The following is a 21,446-nucleotide window of genomic DNA, read 5'->3' as shown; positions in this document are numbered from 1 at the left end:
TGCTATGCCATACTTGAATACAAAGTGATTTCTGTTTGCATGATTAGTTTTGCCCAATCAAGTATTGATTATATATTTTCTCTCTCCCCCCACATCTTTGCTTCATCTGCTATTTCTTCCAGGAATCCCTACAATTTTCATCATCATATGGATAATAACTAGAGTTTATCTAGACAACAATGGGTAAGGACCAATTAAATAGCAGCATATGCACTTCCAGGCTTCATTGTAAAATGTACTGGCTCTGGTTGCATGAATTTAATCCTGGATACATAGGTTGCAACAGGTAACACAAGTAGATATGTTAAATATGAACTTGAATTGTGATTGTTAGAGCTAGTTGCCTTTTCTTAGCTGCTTCTGTTTAATGCAGAATGCCTTATGGCAGGAGTGTCAAACTGGATTTCTTCGAAGGCCAGGTCAGCATTGCAGTTCTCCTCCATGGACCGATGGGGGTGGGGACAGGAGAGTGATATTTCCAGGCTGGTCCTGTGGGCCAGATTTAAGCACCTTGTGTGCTGGGTCTGGCCCACCCCTACCTTATGGGAAAGGGGGAGGATGTTTAAAAGGTCAGTGTTGCATCACAGCCTCCTGATCTTCTGAAGCATCATAGGAGATCAGTCGGTTATACCAGCAAAAAGAGCACAGCCGACAAAATTCTGTCATTTTTGGCTTTCTGTCATTTTGATTTTTTAGTGTGAGGATGGAACTTTCAGTTTTGAATCAAAATTGTATCATTCAAATTGAGCCAGTATTGCAATGCTGATACTAGATCATGCAAATGGGGTGTTGGAGAATCCATTTATAGGCACAATCCTGGTATGGAGTAAAGACAGTAAAGAAGTAACAACTTTGCTGAACAAAATAATGGCTATACCTGATATCTTGGAGGAAAAAAAACCACAGATATAATGTAATGAATTTAATGTATGATCTTTATTTAAAATGCAGAGCAAATAACTGAAAAATATGATGTAATTTCTGAACGCTGTGTTCCTTCCTTGTCCCCCACCCCCATCTTACCTGATCATGACCTTAATGCCCATTCTAGACATCATTTTATTTATTTAGCAGATTTGGAAGCCTGGGGTAGCTTACGCTTCAAATGGGAAAACAATAAAAAGAATCTCAAGTGTCCAGACAAATTCTGTCACAGCCTCAACAAACAACCTCCCACAAGGCCTGGGAGGACAGCCAGTCTTTTAAAGAGTTGCAGAACAACATTTTTTTTAAAAAAAAAATGATTGATTATGTCTCATCAAGCTGGTGTTGGTGCTTGGCAGCCAGAAACATAATCAGGATGGATGCTATTTGGATCTCCCTAAAGGGATAACTTTCCAGAGGAGAGGTGCTTCAACAGAGAAGGCCTGGTTTATGGGTCTTGATAGATGGCATTAAAATCATGCAGGAACAGTGTCAGTTACGGAGGAGGACATTTCAAACTACCACCAAAAAAGCAGTGTCTACGCCCCTGATGGCGAGCCTGTGGCACATGTGACTGTGGCACATGCAAGCCATCGCCCCAGCTCAGCTCCACCATGCAAGTGCGTGCACCTCCCACCGGGCAGCTGATTTTCGGGTCTCGGCTGCGCATGCACAGGGGGGGGGCACATGCAGAAGACTTGCGCACATGTGCGGGGTGGGGGTGACATCTGTGGGCAGGATGTGCAGCGTGCCTGTTTTTGGTTCCAGGAGGCTACAAGGAGGTCTACTAAGCCCAAAATGAGGTGCCGAGGGGGGTGTCTCATGTACATGCATGGGGGGAGCGCAGGGGGTTGCACATGCATGTGCATTATGGGTTCAAGCTTTCAGCACGCAACGACAAAAATGTTAGCCATCACTGGTCTACGCCCTTCATAGTATATATTGTTTGTGATATGTAGGTACAACTCTCTTCAATGCAACTTGCGTTAATTATTCTGGGCTTTTGTTTTGAAACTTGCTCGTTCCCCAGCAAGAAATGAAATGCCTCATATGATAAATATGGACTGCCACATGATATGAAGGCTGGCCAGAGAAGTGAATGCCTGGAAAAATGCAAATTTAAGAAGTGTTTTCTTCCTCCATCCAGTATTTCCAACATTTCTCTAATTTTCCCAGGCTTTAAGACCTCTGTGACTGATAACCTAGATTTGGATTTGTTGAAAATTTTAAAGTTGTACCTAGCTGGGCTTTCTTAAAAAGGAAATTAAAAATAGTGAATCTCAAACTATATCAATGAAGAAGAAAACTAGGAGACATTAAAAAGAAGTCAATGTAGTTGAATAGGCAGCTTATGAAGGAGCTGAGCCAACCGAAAAAGATAGGGAATGGAAGGCAAGAGAGGAAGTTGAGCAATGTAGCAAAGAGGTTGGGAAGGCAAAGGTAGAAAATAGCATCAGGCTCACAAGGAAGGTTTCTTCAAGTAAGTCAATAGCAAGAGGAAGATAGAAGAAAGGAGAAATCGCTTTCAGTTCAAGCGGAGAAATCTTGATCTTTTGGATACAGAAGCAAAATCCTGCTATTTTGCTTCTGTATCCAAAGTAAATGGTCATTTGAGTAGCATTGATTTTAGAAGAATATTCATAGAGAGGGTTGAAGTCAGTAAAGATGTGGTAAAAGAGCCACTATGAATGTCTTCCAAGTCTCCAAACCTTGAGAAGTGTATCCTACAACAGTGAAATGGTTTGAAGAAGAGACTCTCTTGAAAGTTTGCATGTCAAAAGATTGGAGGAGAGCAAATTTCTTCTTCTTTCTTCTCCTCCTCTTCCTTATCCTTCAAAAAAAAGTTCCCAGTAAGTATTGACCTGTCAGCCTAATATTAATTAACATTAAAGATGTTACAGTAGAGCAAATAATAAGCATGTCATTTGTAAACTTGTAAATGGTGCTTTTATTGCTAAGTGTCAGCATGGTTTTATGAAAAATAGGTCATATGAGACATGATTGGACAAGATAATTACTTTAATGGAGTATGGGAGTGCTATGTATATAACCTATTAGGAAAAAAAAGTGGAGATGGGTGTGGAATACTTCACAGGAGCGTGTAAATGTACATTAGGGTAACACTCTTGCTCTCTTCCTTGTAGCAGTTGATCTATCAAAAGAGACAATGTCTTCCCAGTGCTAAGCTGTTAAATAAAAGCCCTATAAAATTTAGAAGGAATGGCCTAGTTTCTAAATGTATTATTTATTAATCAAGTGTGTATAGCCCCCAACTCACACGTTTACTTATACATTTTATTTATTTATAAAATTTATTGGCTACATTACCATAGGGTAACTCTGAGTGCCTTAAAAGTATGTCATAAAAGTATGTCTTTACATATACAATTAAAACATAATTAAAATCAAACATTAAACCTAAGGGCACATGGGAAGAGTGGGAGCAAAGTGGGGGGAAGTGGGATCTGTTGTTACTTGATTAGCCATCTCCACCATGCTGTTCCCCAACTGGGCCCCAAGCCAACTGGCAGAGCCATGACCATAGTATCTTACAAAAGGAGGGGTGGGCAAAAATCTCTCATCAGGGGGAAAGATGTTCCAGACCAATGCCATTTCTATCTCATAACTGGGCCTGAATCTTAACTGAAAGGGGTCCAAATAATCCATTTCATCAGGACCCTTTGCAGCTGTGAGTGTCCGTATAGGTGGGATCCAGTGATGATTTTTTAAGGAGGGAGAAAACCAAGACTTCCTTAAAAGCATCCGGAAATGTCCCCTCCTCACTCTGACTGAAAATGGTTAGTCATCATTGTAATAGGGCAAGACGTCAACCAGCCTGATGTCGCCGGGGAGACGATCAGCCAGGCATCCGCCAGTGCCCGGAAGGTCTCCCCAGTTCTCCAGCTGGAAGGTCAGCCCTGCCGCATGGAGGTGGACTCTGGCTCCTCCCGTTCCCTGCTCTCCTGGTCCACATTCTCCCGCCTGTGTCGCCGCGTCACCCACGACCAGCTGCAACCGGTGGACACCTCCCTCAGAGACTACCAGGGGACTCTTATTCCCACCCTGGGTTCCTTCCCCATTTGGGTTGACTATGGGGACTTTCATGGCCATTTGCCTGTCCTGATTGTACAAAAGCCCCTGCCTGCCCTGTTGGGTCTCGATTGGTTCCCTCCCCTGGGGCTGTCCATTGTGGGGATTCATCGGGTGGGTACCTCTTCCCTATCTTTAGAAAGTGTCCTCACGGAATTCCTGGACATTTTCGATGGCCAGCTGGGCTCCTACAAGGGCACCCCCATCTCCCTTAACCGACCCCCAGGTTGCTCCAATTTGGCTGAAGGCTTGCAGGGTGCCTTTTGCCTTGAGAGCCAAGGTTGATGCCTAGCTGGATAAGCTGTTGGCGCCTACTCTTGCTGGGTGGAACTGGTCCTTATGACCTCCACCTCCGCTGAAAGTACAGTCCGGGCCCTACGCCATTTGTTCGCAACCCACGGGTTGCCGGACGTGGTTGTCTCAGACAACGGGCCCCAATTCACTTCCACCACATTCCAGGAATTCCTGGCCTTGCAGGGTATCCGGCACGCGCCCACCGCCCCGTACCATCCGGCCTGCAATGGCCGAGCGGAGCACGTGGTCCGTTCGGCCAAGGAGGCACTTGGCTGGATGGACCGGGGCAATTGGCAGACAAGGGTGGCGGCTTACCTGTTAAGCCAACATTCCACCCCCTGCCCAACAACCAACAAAAGCCCCGCGGAGCTGTTGATGGGTCGGCGCCTGCGGACCCCCTGGATAGGCTTCATCCTCTCTATTCGGGGGAGGGCCCGCTCGTCTGGGCCCGCTCGTTCTCTGGGGAATCTAAATGGGTGGCTGCCTCTATTGTGTCCATAATTGGCCCCTGTTCTTACAGGCTCGGATTGGCCGATGGATCCAAGTGGAGGCGCCACGTGTATCAGCTAAGGAGGCGTCTCCCTGCGGAGACCGGTGTCCCGTCTGATTCAGGGCCCAGCGACGCTGCTCCCTGCCAGCCAGTCCAAATGTTCCAGTTTGAGGCCTTTCCCCAGGCAGGCCTCTCCTTGTCAGCTTTCCTGGCCACCCCCCCCCTCAGCGGTGCCTGCTTGTGAGTGGGAGGCTCTGAGAGGCCCGTGGTCTCACTTACATGTCGACTTTGCCGGCCCCTTCCATGGCCAGGTGTTCCTGATCGTAGTGGACACTGGGTGGAGCTGGCCCTCATGGCCTCCACCACAGCAGAGAGTACCATCAAGGCCCTGCACAGGTTGTTCGTGACTCATGGCTTGCCAGACGTCGTGCTGTCAGACAACGGGCCCCAGTTCGCGTCCACTGCATTCCAGGAATTCCTGGCCTTGCAAGGCGTCCGGCACTTGCCCACCACCCCCTATCATCAGCAATGGCTGGGCGGAGCGCACTGTCTGCTCGGCCAAGGAGGCCCTTGGCCGGATGGAACGGGGTGATTGGCCAGCGAGGATGGCGGCTTACTTGCTAAGCCAACACTCCACCCCCTGCCCAATGACCAACAAAAGCCCCGCGGAGCTGCTGATGGGTCGGCTCCTGCAGACCCCCTGGATAGGCTTCATCCTCTCTATTCGGGGGAGCAGCCGTGCAATCTGGGGGTCTCCCCTCCCTGCACTTTCCTTGTGGGGGATCTGGTCTGGGGCCGCTCGTTCTCTGGGGAATCTAAATGGATGGCTGCCTCTATTGTGTCCATAACTGGTCCCTGTTCTTACAGGGTCGGACTGGCCGATGGATCCGAGTAGAGCTTCCACGTGGATCAGTTAAGGAGGCATCTCCCCTTCGAGACCGGCGCTCCTACTGATCCAGGAGCCCAGGACACCGCTGCCTTCCTGCCAATCAACGAGTTCCAATTTGAGGCCTTCACCCAGGCAGGCCTCTCCTCTCCTGGTGTTGCAGGTGTTCCACCTGCCCTTCCTGTTCCTCAAGCCGAGTTTGCATTCTTGGACTCAGCTGTTCAGGCCTTCCCCCAGTCAGGCCTCACCTACCCGGACGCCACCTGCTGGCTGTCGTCCCCATTGCAACCTCAATCCGTTCCGCTTCCTCCCCCTGGTTTCCAAAGTCTCAGTCCATTGGCCGCCACCTACCGTCACCGTGACTCCACCCCTGAAGTTGCGCCCCCTCGGCCCGGCCTACCTACTGTGTTGCACCCGCTTTCTGGGCCGATCCAAGATGGCATAACTCGGAGCTCCACTCCCTTTGGGGACGAGCTTCCACGAGCATGACCCACCCCTCCGACAACTCCTGAAGGACTGAGGCGTTCTGGGCGGGTCCGGCGCCACCCCGCCTACTTGACTGAATAAGCATGCTCCAACTCTGCTCATACACTCTCGCTGGGGGGGGAAGGGGTGTTGAGGACTCAGAAAGTCCTCGACTTACGACCTAGCGGCTAGCAACTATCCAAGCCACGCCCTGATTGGCTAGGGTGTGGCTTGGCTAAGCGCAGGCCGCTAGGGGCGCGCTTATTGGCTTTCCCTACTTGACAGCTCCATATAAATAGCTGTCAAGCAGGGAAGGTGCTGAATCGCCTGTATATAGTTCCTGACCTGTAATAAACTCTTCTGCGTTCTCGAGTCCTGGCTCTTGCCTCGTCCTTCCGTCGATCCTCTAAACTAACAACCCCTGGGCTCACTGCCCAGAGGTGCCAGGGATCAGCTCATCTTCCTCCTTCGAACTAGTGTCCAGAGAGGAGAGTGGCAACTCCTCTCCCATCTATCTAGTCTCATAACAGTCTAAAAATAATACTTCTTTCTGATTTACAATTATATTGTAGTCCCCTCTGATTTTTCTATTTTCAAATTTTCTCACAATTGTGCTAGAGTTAAGCAATAATTATGGTACAATGAATGACACAGGATTTATTATGTTTATTTATTATGTATCCTTGCTGAAAGAATTAGATTCATTATTTGTTTCCCTTTTTATAAACAGTTGCTGGGATACAAATGATCATAGTGCTCCTTGGTGGATTATACGAGTACCAATCCTAATTTCCATTTTAGTAAGTAAATTCAGCATTGGGAATGAATTATGTCAATGTAATTTTTTCTCACTAGTTTTTTATGCCAGTTGCCAAATGCCCTGATTTTGTTTACATTACCACAGACGGTCATAAGTATGGGGGTAGGTTGTAAGTCACTTTTTCAGTGCCACTATAACTTCAAATGGTTGCTAAACAAATCGTTGTAAGTTGACCTGTGTAGAATTATTTACTTGTTTGTTTCATCCTGCCTTTGTTATTTTTACAAATAATTCAAGTTGCTAAACATATCCAATACACCTTGTGAGCAACCTTGTGAGGTGAGTTGGGCCAAGAGAGGTCATCCAGCTGGCTTTCATGCCTGAGATGGGACTTGAACTGTCAGCCTCTTGTTTTTAGCCTAGTACCTTAGCCACTAAACTGGCTTATGACATGCAATACTAGTGTTAATGACAATAATATGGTGGTAGAAATGATGGAAATAGGACTTTAGTTAAGGACCAAAATAGAATCTTATTATAGCTCCTAATTTAAGGAAATAATATAATTCTGAGACAGATGAATGAATAGGTGTATTTATTCAGAGGTCTGTCTGTCTCTCTTTTATGATTTCATTTCATAAAACCCTATCTAAAGGCCAATTAATCTTTTTAAAAGATTCCAGAGGATAAAGTTATTAAATATCTTTTCCCTCTCTTTAATTATCTTGAAATGTCTTTATATTAAAAACTGAATATTCATGGACAGATCTGTGGTTGCTAGGTGATCAACTCTTAGAATTCAGCCCAATATTGATCCCCGCCCCCAAGATAACATCCCTGAATTCCCTGTGAATTTATTCTAAGTGGATGAACATAAGAATGAATTATATTCTTTCAATTGGATGTATATATTTAACTTCTAATATATAGTGTTAGATACACCAAGTGTAATTCTTTCTATATTTAACTGTGAGTACATCTTAATCTACATATTAAGGCAATATTTTTCATCTTTGCAACTTTAAAATAGATGAATTTCAACTTCAAGAATTTGGGGTGGGAATTCTGGGAGTTAAAATCCATCTATCATAAAGTTGCCAAGTTTGAGAAACAGCAGTAAGTTTTTTCTTCTGAACATCATTACAGGATTTAAGTTATCAGTGAACGGTTGGAAAAACTATGCATTATGATATATTTTTTTAAAAAATGTTTTTATTATACATTTTCCTTTATAATACATTAAATTTCAAGTTTTGCAATGACGGTGTACTGGCTAAATCAAGTCCTTTTTAAATATACATAGTGTTATACATCCTGATTATAACCATTATTTTCATAGTTGTACCATAACGCTCCATATATTTATCACTCTATACTTTTTAATCTATATTCACGTACAGTCCAATAGTAATATTACTTGCAGTATTCTTATATATACATATATAGCTGCATTTACATTATGATACAATTATAAATGCCTCTGTTAATTCTTTCATAGGTAAATTTTGTCATTTTCATTAGCATAATAAGAATTCTGCTGCAGAAGTTAAGATCGCCAGATGTGGGAGGCAATGAGCAATCACAATACAAGTGAGTGAAATTCAACTCCCTGTATGTCTCTTGATAGAGATTCCTATTGGCAAAACACAAATCAAAGGAGCTCTGATGTATCCTAATGGACTTATTTTATGTGTTTATTTTTAAGGAGACTTGCAAAATCAACGTTGCTTCTGATTCCACTCTTTGGTGTTCACTATGTGGTTTTTGCAGTCTTTGGCGTTTCTAAAAAGTACCAGATAGTTTTTGAATTATGTCTGGGTTCATTTCAGGTAGTAGCTGAGCAAGTTTTCTTCTTAAAATAATTCTGATTTAATTTTATTACTGTGTTTTAACTTGTTAATATTTTGCCCTTGCAGGGACTGGTTGTTGCGATCCTGTACTGCTTTCTGAACAGTGAAGTAAGTTTATATCTTCTTGGGATAAGATTGGGGGCAGTAATAATATTTCAGGCAATTATGCTGTTGTTCAGCTGTTGACCGAACCCTTAAGATTCACCTTCCAGTATATGGAGATAGGAGTGAGAAAGGGCCATCTGGGCAGGCGGATCACTTTAAGTGAGAGTAGATGGAACCTTGTTTTAAACACTGAAAAAACTATAGCATGTTTTAAATCGTAGTTTGTTGAAGAGAGAGGGTTGTAAAGTGAGTACTGTGCCACAGATAGGAGTGGAAAATCAAGAATTCCCTTCCTTCTTCCCTGGTTATATTCTTTAAATACGTGTAATTTACTTCCTTGCTATTTTTAAAAATATATTACATCTGGTTCAGCATTTCATTTCTATTTGAAGCGAGCCACCAATTTTCCAGAACGTGGTTGAAAGAGGCTCCAGGAGGCCCTCAAATGAGCCTGAAAGCCACTTCTTGCCTTAAAGTATAGTTTATAAACCACAGTGTCTGGATATAGCTAACATACTGTGGGATTAAAAAAACAATAATCCTAGTATGCAGGGGTGAAATCAACTTACCTTTACTACTGGTTTGCAAATGTGAGCGTGTGCGCTTCGGTCGCATGTGCCACCTTTGTGCTTGCACAGACGTTCCATGCATGCGCAGACCATCAAAAATGGGATGTGTGGGCAAAGCTTGCTACTGAGCACGCCTGCAAAGTAAGTAGAACAGCGAGGGAGGGAATCTGCCATGCCACCCAATTTAGATTAGCTAGAAAGCAGGAAATCCAATGATTCTCGCTAATATAAATCGTGTGTCACAGCTGATCGTCAGAAATACCAGTTTGCCCGAACCGGTAGTAAAAAATGCTATCGGTTCGGGCAAACCGGTAGCATTTCACCCCTACTGGTATGACATGTGAACCCAGCCTTTCAGCTAACTGGAATAGTGGGGGTTTTTCCAGAAAGAGGGAAATGCTAAGCAGGAGAGGCATTATACGCTATGACTCTGGTGGGAAACATTGTATTTTTGCAACCCAACTCAAACACCAACCCAAACTTGAAGCAGCCATTTGTGGACTTCATTCTTTGATGGCTGGTGAAGGGGAAAATTGGGTTCTTTAGTAAATTGGATTGTAAATGTCTAAGGTAAAATAAGGAGAGTGCCAGATGATTTGTTGAGATTTTATAAGCTCATGCTTGTGACATTAGGGAAGCATCTACCCATCCTCCCTTCTACGGGCCTCTTCCTCAGTTATCTTTGATTTTTTTTCAAACATCTGGATCCTTTTTTGCTTTGGTAGGATGTATCCAAAACATTTAAGCTTTAGTTTAAGTGTTATTGCTTCTACTGAACACTAATTGGATTCAGCACCTCCAAAAAGTAAATACAGTGATACCCTGCAAGTTTTTAATCAGTTAACAACTGCCTTTTTCTGCTGGGAGTTACTGAGTGAATAACTTTCTGATATTTTCAGATACCTTTAATCTGCCTTTAAGTTGCTGGGTTTTAATTTGGCACTAACCCAAAATTTGGAACTAAAAGTTCCTGAACTGAGAGATTTAGTTTCAAATAAGCATGCCTAATTTTCAGTATGTAATTAAATTTTTCCTGTTTGCTTTTAGGTTCAAAATCTTTGCTTAGAAGTTAAAAAAGAGATAAAAAGTATCTTGACTTTAGTTTTCATGGCAGCTACAGAAACAAGTCTCTATTGTTGATAGTATTGCTTTTCCCCCCCTTTTCCCCCAGGATGTTTGGGTTTTACTCAGCCTAGTGCCAAATCGATTTGATTGTTTTTTTTCCCCTACCACTTTAACACCTTTAGATTTGAAATGCTTTGAATAAACAAGGTTTCTATTTTTTTTATTTATTCTTTTTTCAGCACTCCAATTATAGCACAGCATATTGTAAACTGTCAAGAAATTTCAATACATACCATAACAAGTTGTATTTTTTTTTAAATAACTATAATGCAGTTTTATTAAATGTGGGACCCTTCGTATAATTCCTTTTTCCTTTTATCTCACCTTCTTATGCATGAGGGGCCCTTGGTGCTCTCTGAGCTTGGTGGTTTTCTTGCAGACATTTCATTACCCAAACATGGTAACAGTGACTGAAACAGTGGTGGGCTGCTATGGGTTCGCCCGGGTTTGGGAGAACCTGTAGCTAACGTCATGGCTGGTTCAGAGAACCTCCAAATCCCACTCGTGGCAGTCTCTGCCCCTTTGCTTCCAGGAGTCTCCATGTGGCCCATTTTGGATCTGAGATAAGTGTAGGGCCCGTGCGGAGGTTCAGGGAGATAAAAAAATGGGCCTCCTGGAAGTTCCAGAATGCTGGACACAGGCCACTTCCAGCCTCTGGAGGACCTCTGTAGCCCAGGGGAGATAGTTTTTGTTAAGTATTTGTAAGTCCTCGATTTATGACCTAGCGGCTAGCAACAGCCAAGCCGCATCCTGATTGTTTAAGACGCGGCTTGGCTAAGTGCAGGTTTCCCTGCTTGACAGCTCAGTATAAATAGCTGTCAAGCAGGGAAGGTGCTGAACTGCTTATGTACATAGTGTTGAGGATTAATAAAATCCTCCAGTTACGACCAGGAGGCCAGCAACAGCCTATGCTGAGCCCTGATTGGCTGAGGCGTAGCATAGACTGTTGCTGGCCAGCCAAACTGTTCTGATTGGCCAGGGTACTGCGTCAGCAGTTGCTGGACGCTACCCGGCCTCCCATTGGTCCCCTGTTAAACAAATGTTGTATAAATACCTTGGCACGGTTTTTAACTCTTTGAATCGCTGTCACTGCTCTGTTCAAATAAACCTTGTTCTTTTGGAAGTCTTGGCTCTCGCATCTTCCCTTTGACCCTCGATCTTCTAAACTGTCGACGAAGGTGGGATACAGCGCTTCCCGAAGCAGAGCCTAGGACAAGAGCGAGAAAGGATTCAGCCAGCCGCTCAAGCCGCGTCAAACTGCCGGTGTGCGAACGCTGAACAATTTTTTTTTTCTCCGCTCCTATCTACTTCCACTTGAACTGTCACAACTTTGGCAAACATGGCATCCGCCTTACCGCCCTTCGCACCTTTCGGATCTGCAGGTGAAACCTGGGAAGGTTTCATGGAGCGGTTCGAATGCTATCTGATAGCATCCAAGAACCACAATCAGCCAGAAGAAGAGAAATGCAGCTTCTTCTTGAGTTGCTGCAGCCCCGCAATGTTCGCGTCAGCCAGGGCTTTAGCCGCCCACGGCCAGTATACCAGCTCAGCTGGGACACGCTGATCACCCGGCTGAAGGGCCACTACGACCCGGCTGAAGGGCCCCTACGCCCCGGCACCTTCCCGCATCGCTCGCCACTTCGCCTTCCACCGGCACGTCCAGAAGCCAACAGAGAGCATCAGCCAATTTCTGGAGTCGCTCCGTGTAACAGCAGCCCAGTGCAACCTCCAGAATTTGGACGAGAACCTGGTCGAAAAATTTGTGTGCGGCGTTAAGGACATAAATTTGCGAAGCCGCCTCTTGCGGCACCACGACATCACGATGCAGCAGGCCATGGAGGCTGCCAGAGCAGCGGAACACTCTGAGCAGTCCACGGCTGACATGCAACGCCTGCAGCTGTCAGTGTCACCTCCTCCTCTGATGCCGGGGTGCCCTCCACCTGCCGCGCAAGCCTGCCTAGTCGATGAACTGTTGCTGCCTGAAGACCCCTACAATGAGGTTGTTGGCCAGCTCAGGGCGCAGCCTAGGTGCCCACCACCCTCCTCCTGCTGCCCCTGCTACAACCTTGTGCACAGTCTGCCGCCATTGCAATAAAAAAGGGTACATTGCCCAGGTTTGCCATGCCTCTCTGCCTGCGCCGTCCTTCCTACAGCAGCCAGCTGCATCCCAAACGCAGCAGGCCCTGAATCCCACTCGCGGCAGGCCCTGCCCCTTCACTCCCAGGAGTCTCCATCTGGCCCATTTTGGATCCGAGGTAAGTGTAGGGCCCATGTGGAGGTTTGGGGAGGAAAAAACAAGCCTCCTGGAAGTTCCGGAAGGCTGGACACAGCCCCACTTCCAGCTTCTGGAGGACCTCTGTAGCCCAGGGGAGGTAGTTTTCACCCTCCCAAGGTTTGGGGAAAGACTCTGGAGCCCGGTGAAGGCAAAAACCTCCCTGTTGTAGTTCAGGAGGCCGACTAGCCCATGCCTGCCATGACCATGACCACCCAGCAACTGGGCAGAGAACCCATTGCTGAAATTTTTGAAGCCTGCCCCTAGCACTGAGACGTCTTCAAGAAAAGCTCAGAGAGCAACAAGGACACCTTATTTCAACTATGAGCTACATATATTCTCTTGTGTTGCTGATTGCATATTTGTAGAATATTGAGAATATTCCTAAAGGGCCAGCAACAGCCTATGCTGCGCCCTGATTGGCTGGGACGCAGCATAGCCTGTTGCTAGCCAGCTAACCCACTCTGATTGGCCGGGGTACTACGTCAGCAGTTGCTGGACAGTACCCGGCCTCCTATTGGTTCCCTGTTATACAAATTGCATATAAATACCTTGGCGCGGATTCTGCATCTTTGAATCGCCGTCATCTGTTCGTTCTTTGCAATAAACCCTTGCTGTTTCAAAGCCCTGGCTCTTGCGTCTTCTGTCCGCCTTCAATCCACAAAACTGGCGACGAGGATGGGATACAGCGATTCCCGCAGAGCCTAGGACAACGAGCGAGAAAGAATTAGCCAGCCGCACAAGCCGCGTCTAACCCGCCGGAGCGCGGACGCTAGGAAAAAATTTTTCTCTCCGCTCCATCTTCTGCCATTGAACTGACTCAATCGGCGACCATGGCATCAGCCTTGCCACCTTTTGCACCGTTCGGATCTGCTGGTGAAACCTGGGAAGGTTTCATGGAGCGATTTGAATGTTACTTGATCGCGTCAAAAAATCATAACCAGCCTGAAGAAGAAAAATGTAGTTTCTTTTTGAGCTGCTGCGGCCCCGCAAAGTTCGCGTCAGCCAGAGCCTTAGCCGCCCCTCGGCCGGCCTACACCCTCGGCTGGGACACTCTGATGGCCAGGCTTAAGGGCCACTACGCCCTGGCACCTTCCCGCATCGCTCGCCGCTTCACTTTTCGCCGCCGCATCCAAAAGCCGACTGAAAGCATCAGCCAATTTCTAGAGTCGCTCCGTGTAACAGCGGCTCAGTGCGACTTCCAGAATTTGGATGAGAATTTAGTTGAACAGTGCGTGTGCGGCGTTAGAGACATAAATTTGAGAAGCCGCATGTTTAGGCACCACGACATCACCCTGCAGCAAGCCGTGGAGGCTGCCAGAGCAGCGGAGCTCTCTGAGCAGTCCATGGCCGACATCGAATGCCTGCAGCTGGCATCGCCTCTCCTTGCCCCGATGCCAGGGTGCCCTCTGCCTGCCTCGCAAGCCTGCATGGTTGACGAACTGTTGCCGCCAGAAGACCCCTCCAATGAGGTTGTTGGCCAGCTTAGGGCGCAGCCTAGGCGCCCACCACTGCCACCACCACCTCCAGCTGCATCTACTGCCTCTGGGTGCGTTGGTTGTGGCGGCCGCCATGCCCGCACGGCCTGCCCATTCAAAAACTACCTGCCGCCGCTGCAACAAAAAGGGGCACATTGCCCAGGTTTGCCGTGCTTCTCTGCCTGCGCCGTCCTTCTTGCAGCAACCTGCCGCATCCCAAGCGCAGCCGCGCCACCAGCCGCCGCAGCCCGCTCAGCAGGCTGAAGATTGCCACACCGTGTACCTGCCAGAGGTCACCGGGAAAACCATGAGCCAGGTGTCCGCCGGAGCCCGGAAGGTTTCAGCCTCGCTCCACCTGGAAGGTCAGCCTTGCCGCATGGAGGTGGACTCCGGCTCCTCCCGCTCTCTGATCTCCTGGGCCGCCTTCTCCCGTCTTTGCCCCCACGTCTCCTGTGCCCAGCTACTACCTGTGGACACATCCCTTAGAGACTACCAGGGGACTCTCATTCCCACCCTGGGGTCTTTTCCCATCCTTGTGGACTATGGGACATTTCATGGGCGTCTGCCCTTCCTAATTGTAAAGAATTCCCTCCCTGCGTTGCTTGGCCTTGACTGGTTTCCTCCCTTGGGTCTCTCTATCGGGGGGGGGTGCATAGGGTGGTTCCCTCCTCCCTAGAGGACGTCCTCTTAGAGTTCTCAGATGTCTTCGATGGCCAGCTGGGCTCCTACAGGGGCACCCCTATCTCCCTCAACCTCGATCCCCAGGTTGCTCCAATTCGGCTTAAGGCCCGCAGGGTGCCTTTTGCCTTAAGGGCTAAGGTTGACGCTGAGCTGGACAAGCTTTTGGCGCAGGGCGTACTCGAACCAGTCGACCATTCGCGCTGGAAGACCCCAATCGTGGTCCCAATCAAACCAGACGGGCCGGTGCGGATCTGCGCCGACTACAAGTCGATGATCAACCTTGCCCTTCAGGCAAACCCCTATCCAGTCCCTGTGGTGCAGCTCCTGCTCCATTCCCTTGGGCAGGGGTGCACATTTGCCAAACTGGATATGGCGCAGGCCTACCAACAGCTCCCAGTGGATGATGATGCGGCGACTGCCCAGACCATCGTCACTCATCGTGGGGCTTTTCATTGCTGCCGCCTACAATTCGGCGTTTCTGTGGCCCCGGGGATCTTCCAGAGCCTCATGGAGCGGCTGCTCCATGGGCTCCCAGGCGTGGTTCCGTATTTCGATGACGTTCTGATCGCTGCTTCCAGCCGCTCAGAACTCATCGAGATGCTCAGGAAGGTCCTCCTGCGTTTTAGGGGCGCTGCCTTAAAATTGAAATGCAGCAAATGCTCATTTGCTGTTCCCAGGGTGGAGTTCTTGGGCTTCTTAATTGATGCCCAAGGAATCCACCCTACGCCTTCTAAGGTGTCTGCAACTAGGAACACCCCTGCCCCCCCTCCAAGGCGGAGCTGCAGGCGTTCCTAGGGCTTTTAAATTTCTACACGCTGTTTGTGCCGCACAAGGTATCACTAGTCGAGCCGCTGCATCGGTTGCTCGACCGATCAGCAGCCTGGCGTTGGGGCAGCCGCAAAGCGCATGCGTTCGCGGCTGTCAAAGCCAAGCTTACGTCATCAGCTGTCTTAGTATAGTATAATGACAAGCTGCCGTTGACGCTAGCGTGTGACTCCTCCCCCTATGGTCTGGGGACGGTTCTGAGCCATGTCCTCCCAAATGGCTCAGAAGCCCCTGTGGCTTTTTACTCCCGGACACTCTCCTCCACGGAGCGCAACTACAGCCAGATAGACAAGGAGGCTCTGGCTGCAGTGTCCGGGGTTAAAAAGTTCCATGACTATCTGTATGGTCGGCACTTTACCCTTGTCACTGACCATAAGCCTCTCCTTGGGCTTTTGGCGGGCGACAAGCCGACCCCCCCATCCTATTTCCCAGGATGATACGCTGGACGGAGTTCCTCGCAGCGTATTCTTATACGCTGCTCTACCGTCCAGGCAAGCAGCTAGGGCACGCTGATGCCCTTAGCCGCTGCCCCCTGCCTGAGACCGACCCCGCCCCCTCCCTATCGGTCCTCTTAATCGCCTCCTCTGGCCTGCCCATTACGGCCGCGGACGTCGCAGCCCACACCAAGGCCGATCCAATCCTCGCCCAGGTCTGCTCTTGGGTGCTGAGAGGATGGCCCATGGACAAAGTGGCCGATTGCTTCGGCCATTCAAGGCCCGGCAAGCAGAGCTTTCCCTCCACAGGGGGTGCCTCATCTGGGGGGATCGGGTCATGATCCCTACCGCGCTCCGTCCCCAAGTCCTGCCTCTGCTCCACAAGGACCACCCTGGAATAGCGCGAATGAAGGCGTTACCTGCAGCTATGTCTGGTGGCCTTTGCTGGACACAGAGATAGTGGCCTATGTAGGCCACTGCACTACCTGCCAGCTCCCCCGGCCCAACCCTCCAGCCGGGCCTGCTCGAGAGTGGGAGGCTCCGAGAGGCCCGTGGTCACGCCTCCACATTGATTATGCCGGCCCCTTTCACGCCCAGAACTTCCTGATCATGGTAGATGCCTACTTTAGGTGGGTGGAACCTGTTATCATGACCTCCACCACAGCCGAGAGTACGGTCAGGGCCCTCCGCCGGTTGTTCGCAACCCATGGGTTGCCGGACGTCCTGGTCTCGGACAACGGGCCGCAATTCACCTCTACCACATTCCAGGAGTTCTTGGCTGAACAAGGGATCAGGCATGTGCCCACAGCCCCGTACCACCCGGCCTGCAATGGCCGGGCGGAGTGGGCGGTCCATTCAGCAAAGGGGGCACTGGGTCGCATGGACCGGGGCGATTGGCAGGCGAGGGTGGCGGCTTACTTACTAAGCCAACACTCCACCCCATGCCCAACAACCAACAAAAGCCCCGCGGAGCTCTTGATGGGCCAGCGCTTGCGGACCCCCTTGGATAGGCTTCACCCGCTCTATTCAGGGGACCAGCTGTGCAACCTGGGGGTCTCCCCTCCCCGTTCCTTCCGCCTGGGGGAGTTGGTGTGGGCCCGATCTTTTGCGGGGGAGCCTAAGTGGGTAGCTGCTGTAATCAATTCCATGACCGGCCCGTGTTCCTACAGGGTCGGACTGGCTGATGGATCCGAGTGGAGGCGCCACTTGAATCAATTAAGGAGGCGCCTCCCTACGGAGACCAGTGGGCCAAAGGATCCAGGGCCCAACAGCACAGCCGCCTTCCAGCCGGTGCCAACATCACAGGCCTTTCCACATCCATGCCTTGCCTACCCCTCGTTGCCAGAATGTAATGCTCAAGCCGACCCAACGCACCATGAATGGGCCTTCCCCAAGTCAGGCCCAGCCTACCCGAGCACCCCCTGTTGGCAAGCGCCCTTGCCGTCTCAAACCGCAACCGGAATCCCGCCAATCTACATCCCTCCGTTTGTTACCCCCCCGGCAACTTGACAATCCTACAAAGGCCGCGGCCCCTCGGCTCGGCCTACCTAGCTCATTGAGCCCACCTTCTGGGCAGTCCAAAGATGGCGACGCTCGGAGCTCCACTCCCTTCGGGGAGGAGCTTCCACGAGCAGGTCCTTCCCCTCCGACGACTGCAGGTGAACTGCGAAGATCGGGGCGGGTCTGGCGCCACCCCGCCTACTTGGAGGACTACGCATGCTCCACCCTGGGGCATGCGCAGAACTGGGGGGAAGGGGTATAGAATATTGAGAATATTCCTAAAGGGCCAGCAACAGCCTATGCTGCGCCCTGATTGGCTGGGACGCAGCATAGCCTGTTGCTAGCCAGCTAACCCACTCTGATTGGCCGGGGTACTACGTCAGCAGTTCCTGGACAGTACCCGGCCTTCTATTGGTTCCCTGTTATACAAATTGCATATAAATACCTTGGCGCGGATTCTGCATCTTTGAATCGCTGTTCATTCTTTGCAATAAACCCTTGCTGTTTCGAAGTCCTGGCTCTTGCGTCTTCTGTCCGCCTTCAATCCACAAAAGCCTGCCCCTATCACTGAGACGTCTGCAAGAAAAGCTCAGAGAGCACCAAGGACACCTTATTTCAACTATGAGCTACATATATTCTCTTGTGTTGCTGATTGCATATTCAAGCAGGCTTTTAATCCCACAGTGAATTAATCCCAGCCCTGATAAATTCCATGTTGGTTTCCTCTTTGATTTTAGGTTCGAGGAGAGCTGAAAAGAAAATGGAAGAGCTGGTATCTGAATGAAAGACTGAGCCGCGATTACAAAGTTCACAGGTCTTCTGTTTTTCCAAATGACTCAGAAGGTGGACCCCAGTTGCATCGCAATTCAGCCACACAGTTTTCTTCTCAAACAGAAACCTCGGTGATATAAGTCATCTAGGTGCCTACAGAAAAACTACGGGGAATGTCCCTGGGTATATAGTTCATTCATTGCGCTATTTTCTAATGTGTCGAGTTTGTATTCCACTTTATTTGTATGTCAAGATAGAGGGATTTCCAGCCTAATGACAGCTATCTTTTGTTTTTAGAATTGCTTTTAGAACTTGGTTATGATGAAACCCTTTTTCATCTATTAATTCCCGCATTCCCAAACTGTGTATGCTGCAAATAGCTGTAATAATTTAATAGTTACCATCCACATTTAGTTTAAACCTCTGGAAAGTCATCAAATCATGCAGCAACTAGTCTCATCTGTTGAAGAAATGTTTCTTTTAACAAAATTGGTTCCAAAGACTATATATTTAGATATTGCTAAAGTTGTTGTCCTTTTGCAGAATCTTGAATCTCATTGGAGTAAATTCTGTGCAGGTAGTCCTTTTTGGCAACCATAATTGGGACCAGCAACTTGGTCATTAAGCGAAATAGTCTCTTAAGTGAAACATGATTTTATGATCTTCAGCTTTCCTTTGCTTCACTGACCTATGAAGCTCTTAAATGGGAGGACTGGTCACAAAGTTTTTCATTACCATTTTAATTGTGAATAGTCACTAAGCAGGACAGTCGCTAAAGGAGGACTACCTGTAGAGAAGCCTGCTGCTTATATTTGCAATATCATTTAATAAAAACCATGAATTTGCTTCGTCTTTAGGACCGAGAAGGGTCATATGTACATAGCATTGGCTTTCCATCACAAACAAGCTATTTATGGAGATGTGATTATGACCATAGTATTGGAGCTTATGGTCACAGCTTGTTTAAGTTGTCATGTAGGTGAACACTTGGAAGGGATTTGAATGCAAAGTAAAAATGGAAAACTAAATGTTAAGTATTTGTGGGTTATCACAGCAGATTGTACTTTCCTGGCATGATGGAATAGATGGGAAAGCATTTGGAGAAGGAAACAAATTCAGTATCAACCTTTTTTTTAACCGTTTCTGTGATCTTCCAAATGCTGTCATTTATCAGTTTTCTCATATGTTGGCTTTAATACTATTTATTGTGTGCCTTTTTTATATCCCCTGAAATGTAATGCATTTTGACTATTCCCAATGCTTTCCTTTTTGTTAGCTTCTGTGGATTTCTGTAAAATAAGACTAAAGCACTTACTGAGCGACGTCCCTGCCACCTCTCCATAATGTTGTCCGATTTTATTAGATTTCTATTTGTTTTTAATGCCTGGCCATGGGATCCCAACAAAAAAATTCCAATCTCTTCTTTATGAAGAGAGGGGCCATCAACACTAAAAGTGTAGCCATAACAAAAGTCTTCTGTTTTGAGATGTGTTGGGTTTACAGCTTCCAACACAACTTATTTCATTAGATTGCACTTTTACAATGCTTGAAAAGAACAATGATCAACCTTTGTGCCTAGGGCCAGGCAGTGGACCCCAAAACAAATAATTTCCCTGATTAGTTTCATTTTTAGATTAATATTTATTATGGTATTTCATCCAGAATAATAGTAACTCAATTATTTTCAGTTTTAGGGTGCCTTCTCCATTATGAGTCTAAAATACTTTGCTTTAGAATATTCAGCATATTTCATTATTTGATGTCAATGACTTTTACAACACAACCATATTAAAATATTCTGATGGTTCTGAATGGAAATAAGGCATAGTGATGAGCTAAGGTAATATTTTTCAAGATGCTGGGCTTTAAATGCATTTGACTATTATTTCCAGACTTCCTGGTCAGCCAATAAGAATTCTGGGAGAATGCATTCATATACAGGTGGTCCTCATTAATATACTGCCTTGTTCACAGTTACAAAATTGTTGAAAAAGTAACTTTGCAGCCAATTCTCACATTTAAAACCTTTGCAAGTCTTTAAAACAAAAGAAAGCTGAAGTAAGATCATAAGCACAGTCACCAGTTTTACTAAACAAGTTCTTTATGTAATAATGGAATTGCTATTCCCAGTTGTGATTGCTAAATGAGAACGATCTGTGTTTGAAATCTTCAAATTCTAGATCAGGAGTGTCAAATTAGTGTCATCATGGAGTCGTCACGTGACATTTCATGATGTCCCCCCCCCCTTGTTAAACCAGGCTTTTCCATGGCCAGCACATGATGCATACGGCCCACATTTGACATCCCTGTTCTAGATAGTTAGTCTAAAACCAGTTAATATCTTTGGAACAGCAATTTGCTTTAAAATCAGAAATCAGGCATATATTCCTGGAAGCAGGTTCCATAAATTCTTCAGAGTGTTGCCTCTCTTTAGCTATTGTGCTAAAGCTGTTCTATATATGCTGAACGTTTTTTTAATTAATTAGTATTTTCTTTCTTTTATTGCCCCCGGAATGAAAAAGCTAGTTTTCTTAAAGAATGCACCCTCTTATAAAAGTCGAAATAAAAAGCATAATTCTGCATACTCATAATGCTTTTTTGATTTGATATAGCCATCTTTCTATATTTCTTTTTTCAATATTTTATTTTTCTAGTGTTCTTTTCCAGTGTTTTTCAAATTGAAAATTGATTGTTTTTCTTGAATTTTTTTTCTTGTTGGATCCATTTCTAAAAAGTTGATTAAGAGCCAAAATGTGGAAAGAATTAAACTGTGATTAAATTTTTAGGTTTTTTTTTTTAAATAACAAGATGAAAAATAAATAACAATTTGGGAATATTAGCAAGTTATCACTCAAGAGCAGCAGCAAAAAAAGTCATGCAACATAATTTTATGTTGCCATTGCTTTTTTTCTAGGATTGTCTTAGTT

The 21,446-nt window shown here is 47.0% G+C and overlaps 1 protein-coding gene across 1 annotated transcript in view; it reads left to right on the top strand.

Moving 5' to 3' along the window:
* VIPR2 (vasoactive intestinal peptide receptor 2) overlaps nt 1-21,120 on the top strand; it is a 93,774-nt gene extending 72,654 nt beyond the window's left edge. Inside the window, exons 8-13 of the mRNA XM_032234977.1 lie at nt 123-183; nt 6,880-6,949; nt 8,408-8,499; nt 8,615-8,738; nt 8,826-8,867; nt 18,486-21,120. Of these exons, the coding sequence (XP_032090868.1) occupies nt 123-183; nt 6,880-6,949; nt 8,408-8,499; nt 8,615-8,738; nt 8,826-8,867; nt 18,486-18,659 (563 nt within the window). The 3' untranslated portion in view covers nt 18,660-21,120. The remainder of the gene's footprint in view (nt 1-122; nt 184-6,879; nt 6,950-8,407; nt 8,500-8,614; nt 8,739-8,825; nt 8,868-18,485) is intronic.
* Nucleotides 21,121-21,446: the final 326 nt, after the last annotated feature.

The sequence above is a fragment of the Thamnophis elegans genome, chromosome Z, assembly GCF_009769535.1.
Source record: "Thamnophis elegans isolate rThaEle1 chromosome Z, rThaEle1.pri, whole genome shotgun sequence".
Lineage (NCBI taxonomy): Eukaryota > Metazoa > Chordata > Lepidosauria > Squamata > Colubridae > Thamnophis > Thamnophis elegans.
The sequence above is the reverse complement of the archived record's forward strand: the minus strand, read 5'-3'. Positions and strand labels throughout refer to the sequence as shown.